The sequence below is a fragment of the Simochromis diagramma genome, unplaced genomic scaffold, assembly GCF_900408965.1.
Source record: "Simochromis diagramma unplaced genomic scaffold, fSimDia1.1 OVJJ01000753.1, whole genome shotgun sequence".
NCBI lineage: Eukaryota > Metazoa > Chordata > Actinopteri > Cichliformes > Cichlidae > Simochromis > Simochromis diagramma.
Window position 1 is genome coordinate 18,804,626 of NW_024387523.1, and position 9,234 is coordinate 18,813,859.

The 9,234-nt window shown below is 39.3% G+C and overlaps 1 protein-coding gene across 1 annotated transcript; it reads right to left on the minus strand.

The window, feature by feature from the left end:
- Positions 1-863: 863 nt before the first annotated feature.
- Positions 864-6,068, minus strand: LOC120726937 (cbp/p300-interacting transactivator 3-like). The gene is made up of 2 exons (XM_040020988.1): positions 5,917-6,068; positions 864-3,929 (listed from the first exon to the last, which is right to left on the minus strand). Exon 2 carries the CDS (start codon positions 3,921-3,923, stop codon positions 3,237-3,239), a length of 687 nt encoding a protein of 228 aa, XP_039876922.1. The 5' UTR covers positions 3,924-3,929; positions 5,917-6,068; the 3' UTR covers positions 864-3,236.
- Positions 6,069-9,234: the final 3,166 nt, after the last annotated feature.

Consider the following 9,234-nt stretch of genomic DNA (forward strand, 5'->3'; position numbering starts at 1 on the left):
ATGCAGGCTTCTTTCTTAGATTTTACTTAATAAAACATTGGATTAAATGTTTAGAGGATGGACAACATTTTGGTTTGGGTTACTTAGCACTTGACTGTCTGCAACCCATGGCTAGTGGCACAAATCTTAGATGCTACTAGTGTCTGTCCTTCTACAGATTTGGGTTCCTGCAAGCCTGCACCAGTTCTCACTGTTTTCAGCAACCTATTAAAAACAGCTCAAGGACAAAATCCTGCCTTGACGAACACCATGTAAAACAGCACGTGTATTTGAGGTCTAGTAGTATGACTTTACTGCACAGCTAATTAGAATTTCAATTAGACTTTTTTTTTAATCGTAAGTCCCCACAGAGCTGTTCTTTTAGAAAAATGGTAGAGCAAAACTTCTAGCTGGAAATGTGCAGTGAGCTCTTTATTCAGCTCTAACAGAGAAATAAAGGCCTTAAGAGAAAACAAGACTTGTCATTTAAATGTGTCAGTGTGGGAGGATGTCTCTGTGAGCCATTTGAGCCATTTAGTATGTATGTATTTATAAATCTTTACTCTGGTATGCTGTTACTTTGCAGGTTGCTAAACTTTTTTTTAAAATTATATAACACAGTGAATCAACAAAAACATTCTCTGTGTTGACAGAGTGCTGAGTCACTACTATTTAGGATATGTAACTTGTACTTTGCGCTTCTGTTTGCTCATTGCTTATTGTGGGTGTGGAAGTCTTGAGAACCAATAAAAAAAGATCAGGCAAATAAAGAGCATCTCTCAAGGCTCTCGGTATATATCAACAGTGCTGTATCTTTATGACAAGTTACATGTTTGGCTCCTTTTAAGAGTGGTTTAAGAAATCACTGACATACAATTAAAAACAGCACTTTAAATAAATATTTTATTTGAAAATAAATACATTTTCTTCAAATATAATCAATAACATTACAAAAGCTTTGTGGAAGTGGGAAAGGAGGAGGATGAGGAGAATGTGTGGGGGAGGGTAGGCGGGTGGGTTGTCACCCAAATTAATGGTGTGTAATTTGGAATAAGGATTACAATCTCACATGTTTATCTACCATTGTAAGACAAGCTCCCACAAAGTACTGTGCTGTACATTCTCAGCTGCTTTGTGAGAAAGCAGTGGCATTCCTCTTGCATCCTTCAACACATGCAGTCCACTTGGTCTTAAAGCTTCAGGCCCTGCACCCAAAAACATCTACACACTTTTTCGCTAAACAAACAAATAAACAAAAAAAGTAGGATATAATCTCTTGTCAATACATCAAAATCAGCCACTGACTTACATTTATTTCTGACAATGCTTTTTTAAACATTTTTTTGAAAGTACCTTAAATGTATCTAGATCAGCTTCAACTCTAGTCTACAGTACAAAGATACAATACACAAAAAGGCTGCGCTTGTTGATACAGCGGTAATCAGAGGCCACTGTCTTGCTAAGGCCAGAAGAATTTCCACCTTAACTATGAGGTTGTGAGTGTGTCTGCAATTCTGGCAGGGAGAAAGTGAAGCAGAGTGCTGGCACTTATTCTGTCTTTACAACAGCATTTCAATGCCCATTGTTGGACTCAAGAGCTTCAAGATGGCAGATCTCCAGTGAGACGCAGGAATCGCAGCACAGGTGTGTTGGAACAGATTAACACAGTGTTGCCCTGGCTCTTCTGACAGTTCCACAAAGAGCACAGAAAGTTATCACGCATCCAACCTGCTGTGGAAAGGCTTCACCCTTGACCATAAACCTAATTACTTTTAGAAAAAGTCATCATATATGTCCATTTTATAATTACTGAGTCACTAGAGAATGCACAAGCTGACCTCAGTAAAGACAAGCATGTGAGAACATGTAATTCAAATCCTGTCAGTAGAAACACAGCAGAACAAGCTCATTTATGGCAAAAAACATCAGCTTTGCTACTTGTTTGCTCTTCCAGTCTAATGAAATCAATGCCACAGGTAGTGACAGATTTAAATAATGATTAAACTAAGTGCTGCACAGAGTGCTGTGTCCACGCATTGTGTCCACAGGCCAAAATCTCTCTCTCTATCATTCCCTCTCTCTGCGCAGTCTCCTGATCGGTTTACCAACCGATGACTTTTGGGATGAGGATGCCCTTCGGTGGGATTTAAATACCTTATTCCACAAACGTACACACTAAGCACACAAAGACTGCAATCAAATGCATTTTTTAAAAATCCTGTTTTGGAAAACAAATTTAAGCATTAGCTATGCCACCAGTATCTGATTTTGTTGTGGGTCTAACTTTCCTTAACACTTTAAATAGGCCATAATTATGCAGTTTTTGAGATGCTAAGAGGGCATTCACCTTGCATCTGTTCTTGCAGTTCCATACAGCAGTAACCTGTCTTGTAACACATATATGAATGTCAGACATGGAGTGGTGAGACTTTGATGCACAAATAAAAGCTTTGTTAAAGCCAAGACTCAAGGAAATGTGCTACTTTGCCAATGTTTCAATCATAGTTACTTAGCAGGAAACAGATGCAATGCAGATTTCACCTAGTCAGTCAGTTAAATGACATTATAAGTGAAATAATCAATGTAGCACATTTTACCCACAAAAGAAACTAAAATGTGCCACTCTGGAATGATGCACAACTTCATTTCCCTGCTCTTCAAGGAAATGTCATCTTTTGAAGAAAGTCAGTTTTGAAGAGCCAGCCTTCAATATGCACACAAAAATCCTTACTTCCTCATATAAGCAAATTCAGAGAACTACCTTTTTATAAATTTGTATGATCTATAGTCTGCTACTAGTTAAAATTGTCATCAGAGATAAAACACTTTAAAAGATTACACCAAATCTGGTGGACCCAGAATGACAGTCTTTTAGGTCAGCTTTTCTCATTGTGTTTGTTAAATTTACAATTGTCCAAAAGCCTTGGCACTGTAGGCACATGTGCTGTGGGCCAGATGGGTACAGACGGAGCCCGCTGCATCAGGATGCCCCAATTTGGCCAAAGGCAGCGGATCTTGCTGGCACCGTCTCAAAGCAGAGAAACCTGGTGTTTTTTCTGCGTTTTTGCCCATTACAGTTCTTCAACAACTCACAGGCATGTCATCGTGAAGTTGTACCAGACACTGTCATATACACAGATACAGAAATACCCAAACAGAACAAGGGGATTGTCTCCTCTCGCTGTGCTACTGTGGCCATTCAGTCATTCTTTGGGCTGTTGAATCCAAACAAACCAAACACTTTTCAACTAAATTCCTCAACAGCTCACTGTGCTCGGCTGCTGTTTGCACACAAAGTCTGATATGAAGTCAAACTCATTCTGTCCCAGGAAGAGCTCAGGTAGCTCCTGAATGCGATCTAAACCAAATTCCAGTACCAGTGAAGTCAGAACCTCCTCATCGATCAGATCCATGTCCATACCATTCAGCCCCAAAGGCCCACTAATGTGTTGCATGCTGGAAAGCTGGGCTGGGCCCATCCGGTACTGTGGACCATTCGGCAGATGGTGACCATTAGTTGAGCTCAGCGGATGTCCGTGATACTGAGTGTTGAGTTTTTGCAGGTGCATGCTGGCCATGAGCTGCTGCGAAGTGAGATTCCCAGGGAGGTACTGCTGTGGGTGTCCTCCCTGCTGCTGCTGCTGCTGAGAGTGCAAGTGGTGGTGCTGTTGCTGTTGCTGTGGACACTGGCCATTGTACATCATGTTACCAGACATCATTTGGTGGTGGTGGTTGGCCATGGGAGCTCCATTCACAGGGACCATCCCTCCAGGTCCCACCATACCCGGTCTCTGTCTCATGGCAGCTTCCATATTGCTCTGAGGGTTCCTGCCATAGTGCATTACCTGGCCATTGGGCAGACTGCGCTGGCAGTTGTGCTGTGGTGGCCCATTCATGCCCATCCTGAAGCCATGGTTCATGGGCATCATCATGTGTTCAGCCATGTCGCCCTACAAAACCAATAACAACCAGCACAATATACCATTAGATTTGAAATAGAACCCATTGCATAAAGTAGACAAGTTTAATATATGTACAGTTTAAACTGGCAAGAACCCACTTTACATATTGCAAAAGTTCTATTTATTCATAAGGACAAGTGAGAAACCAGCTTTTTAAGGGCTTTCTAGAATAACAAAATAAGGAATAACTCAAGGAGAACTCAAGCAGTTTTTTTTTGATTGCCAAGATAGCTAATACTAAAGTTGTTAACTTTCATCAATGCCACTTTTCAATTAAATTTAACAGTTTGAACATCTTCCAATGATCTAATATTTGGCAAAGGAAATAAATCAATTGTATTTGGTACAATTCACCAAAAAGTGTTGTCAACAGGTTTATTTTGGGCTGGACATAAAAACTTTAAAAACCTGCATTACAAACAAAAGTTGTGTGGAAGATCTGGAATGCTGTATGTATTACACCAGCTTATCTAAGTAATTGTGCATCTTATCTAAACCTCCATTTTTGCATTTTCCATGTTATTTTATCTCATGTAGTATCACCATTGCATGTAATAATTTAGACACATGAAATGTTCCTGGAGCTCCAGCTATTCACATATGATTCCCATGTTTATAAAAATATTTTTAGAGCAAAATAACAATTTAAGCCTGCAGCTATATCCAACTTGATCCTAAAAAGTATGTGTATGCATATACAACAGTATATAAAAACATGCTGACCAAGCACCATATTTTAACCCAATTGTGCTGTAAATCTATTGTATAGGTCCCTACAGTTTTTTTTTCAGATAACACCTATAAACACATCTATATGTTAGCATGTATAAATTAAGACAGCTGAAATCTCAGTTACCAGTTAGAGGCACAGAAACACACAAAAACTGACTGCAGATGATGGAAAAACTACGATTCAGTGACCAAGTTGGGGTATCTTGATCTTAGCAGATCAGGTGAGACCATTTTACTGTCATGCCTCTTTTCAGGGGCTTATGATTTAACAAAGGTGTGACACTGCATCACTTAATTCAAGTCCCTTGAAACAACAAAACAAAAAACCAAACATAATTGGTTCAAAACTTATTTTTCCTCAGCTTCTATGATTTCTGCTTCTCTATTTGAACACTTTAATTTCCTGTGTGGAAAAAAAAGAAAAGTCAAAGCCTCCAAAATTACACCATCAGTGAATTACCCCTCAGTCTCACACTAACAAGGGAGGGCAGCAATACCCTTGCAGCCCAAAGGACACAGAGAAATGCTTTTTAAGACCACCCCCCTCAACCTCAACACACAACACCTCTGTCCTTACTAAACATCTCACATTAAGATTTCCTACATGGCAAACAGATCCGACTCAGTGAACATAATTAGCTTGTTAAAATGATGACATTATTCCATGAGCTGCCTCTAAATGGGATGGTTGTGAAAACAGGTCTAGAGCAAACCATGAAAAGAATGCTTGAGTGTGGAAAAACAAAGAGGTTTCAGGTTTTTAAAATACCACCATCCTAGAATGAACTCAGCCTTTGCCCCTGGCTGCTTGTATCAATTCAACCCTTTTAGTGCTGATAAAACAAGAGACTTTCCTCAATAGCCTAAACCATCCTTATAATATTCTGCTCTTGTGATATCTAATTATATCCCCTCTGTGGAGCTTATGTACTGATCGTTATTGTAATTCAAATGGCACTTTGATAGTCTGAGGGAGGGTAATAGTCATTATTACAGAAGCACGAAACCTCTTTTTTATCCACATCGTTACGGATTCTTTTTATCATTTGGTGCGATAAGACCGCAACAGAAAACCTATAATGCCGTTAAAGTAAGTGGCAAGGTGAAATATGATTGATTCCGTCCGAATCCAACCAGTCTCTCTATGTGTAATTATGTAGCGAAATACGAAAATACTCCACAGGACAAAGGCGAAGAGGTGCCTTTCAACCTGTTTTAAATAGCACCCGAAGATGACACCTACCCGATATTTTATTGTGGAATCGGCTGAGAAGTTGGATCAGTGCCGGCGTAGTTCCTTCAGCTGATGCTCCGGCTACATGCAGCCCTGCGGCGAACTCTGCAATGTCTCGGCAGTCAGAGGAGTTTGTTTTCTGGGTCATCTCAGGGATTATGTACATCTATAAAGCACAGAGAGAGCGAGAGAGAGATAGGGAGAGGAGGAGCCACCTTCCTCTGCGTCTCCTTTGTTGCTATTGGTCCGCCCCCTTAATCACTGTGCAAAGAAACGTTCGCTAACTACTTCCACGGATACACCAGAGCAGAAGAGACCCGCTCAGCCCCGCTGTGGTCCCGGGGTGATTTCACTGCCGCCTGCTTTCATTACACTTATACTTTTATTAGCAATGATCCATACTCTCTTAACTGGAAGAGTTCTGTGCAAAGCGCATCGGTAAAGGCAAAGCAAAAGCCCCACAGCTGTAGAGGAAATCATTTGAGCAAGGTGTTTTACAGCATTACTCCGGAATAGTTCTGTACTGTAAAGTCCACTATAAAGTTTCATTATAGAGCACTTTTTAAAAAGTGTTTACAGGGGAAAGAAACAGTAAATAAATGGACTGTTCATAGAATAGGAGAACAGAAAAAAAAACGAACCTGCTGAAAATTACAATTACAAAAAATTTAAAGAGTACACTGCTAGAAGGAAATGTTAAAATAGGCTATTACAAAAGGGACGGGGATTTAGAGTAAATTTCAACAAATTACTATTAAATTCCATTGTGTAACTTGTAGCTTGTAGATAAGCTTACAGACCTTTAGTCATTTCATCTCTCTGGTGCTAGGGCTGCTTTCCCATTGTGTGGCTTTCTCTTGCAACCTTTGATGATGCTTCTGTTTTTTTTTTATTACCATGGCTACTTTACATTCTGTAGTATTTTCCATAAGCAACCAACCCTCTGCTTCCTGGTCACACTGCCAGTCTACAACAATGGCCAATATGATAGATGGACACAATAGCATAAACCAAACCCAGGCTCTGAAACTGCTAACATCTTAATCTAGACAGTTTCTTTAAAAAACAGATCCACCATACTAGCGAGGGTCCTCTATGCTTTCAGGTTTCTTGTGACTACACTAACTATGTATGCCATTTAGACAGACTTCAAAAAAAGGACTAACTACTTATCTGCAGTGTCTATGCAGTTATCTGTTTTCCTGTGCACAACCAAGTATAATACTCCTCTAAGTCAGTCTAAACTTCATGTAGGCTTTTCAGCTAGGACTGTGAAGGTTCTGCTTCCTTTGTTTTTAAGTGTAGGCATATGACAAGTTCACACTGCACTGCACAAGAAGGTCACCCTGGCACGTTCTTTCATGGACCTGGCCAGGCTTAAAGGAAGACTTGACTTTAGTCACCAACCAGTTGTAGCTTGCCTGCCAGTTGTCATTGGCAACCTATGTGATGTCATCTTTAATGACGTGTCATTAAAGACTACCTAAAACAGGAATGTAAACAAACAATGGCTGGGATGATACTGGCTGTCGTGTGTATGTAAAATAAAGAAAGCTAAAGCAATCACGTAAGTCTATTTAGCTGGCTGTTGAGAAGCGTTCTAAAATAAGGATGTAGTTACTTTACACCGATACAAATTGCACTGATAATGCAATGATACAGTTGGTGATTTCTTTTTTGATTTTACATTTCATTTTCCTGTTTCCATGTTGTTATTGTGGAGTCTAAACATAGCATTAGGAATAGTCAGAAGAGCTACATTTATGAACTACATGGAACAGGCTACTATGCCTAGGGTTAAAAGTTTTAATGCCTTGGGCCAACCCCATTGTGGACTTTATAAATAAAACATCAAAAGTGCAGAGATGTTTGAAAAGTTGCAATATGTTTTTGTTTTTAGCACCTTTTACATTCTTTTTAAAGTAAATGACTACTGACGCTATTTAAAGATATCTACAAAAAATGGAATGTATGGATGTATGCCCTGAAACTATCCTTTTTTCTATGAAGGTGTCGGGTAACAGCGAAGGTAAAAATGGCAACACTCATACAACCACGAGAACCTCCACATAGCACCTTTTAATAATAATACCTGCACTTGCCACAGCCAGCAGAAGAAATGTCTTTGTGGTAGCTGTGCAGAGGTTTGTACAGAGCGCTGAAATGGACTGGTAACCAGCATAAGCTGTTAAAAGACCCTAATGTGCCACCTTAACAGGCAATTTCAGAACTGTGTTGAGCTCTAAAACCACACTGAAATCTTTCACGCACACATTTATACTCATGTTCTATATAGAGAGATTTTTCACTACAAAATTAAAGGTTAGCAAGTAGAATTTAGGCATCATTAAAACAGTTGGGACATGGAGCACTTTTTTATTATTGTTACTGTTATTGCAAATACAGCACCAGTTCCTGCAACTGCAAATTTTCCCAGTTTTGCTGTTCCTAGACTTATTAGCTTCAGGAAATAATATTACCTAAAGCCATAATCAGTGCATTTTTGTCCTGAGCATATAGGTATGAGAATAATGTAAGGGTACATGTACAATAATAACTATGAAATAAAATCACTGGACCGTATCCATGAGGAAATTGTACACTGTTCAAACTGTATACCCCTCACAGACATTATAATATAATTTGCCTTATACATAATATAAGATAAATACATTTTATTTTTAGGAGACAGTGTTGCACTAAACTACTAACAGACAAAGACAAAAAATTACACATTAACTTCACAGTGAAATATCTAGGTACTTATGTCAAAACTTCAAAGTAAAATTCAGAAAATCCTTTGTGTTCCGAAATCAATCCACCTCCATCCTGTTCCAGAGCCAGCTCACACCAGCTAGTTCTTTTGTTTTTGGGCTGTCTTCCTGTGTGGGGAAAGTTAGGCCCCCTCAGCAGGAGCTTGGTATGTATTCCTGTTGACATACACACACACCCTTTGCCGTAGAGGAATGTGTCCTATTTTTGGGCCCCTAAAGTCATCCAGACTCCCAGCCTCTTTCTAATCCTCTTTTCACTTGACCATTGTGTTTATTGTCTGGGAGAACACTGTATGATTTGGTCTGCAGCCACAGGCTCTTCACTTTATTTAGGAGATGTTGATTTCAGTGAGTACAACTGGTTATTTTGATGAATACAACTACAACTGTGGTTCTTTAGGGTGCAGACTTCCAGAGATTCAATTATTGAATACTTTTCCTTTCTCAGTACTTTGTGCCTCTCTCACTTGAATTATTGCCCTTTATTTAATTCTGTCATAACTTACTTTTAAATAAGTAAGTTAATTCAAATAGCATTATGCATAAATGCATA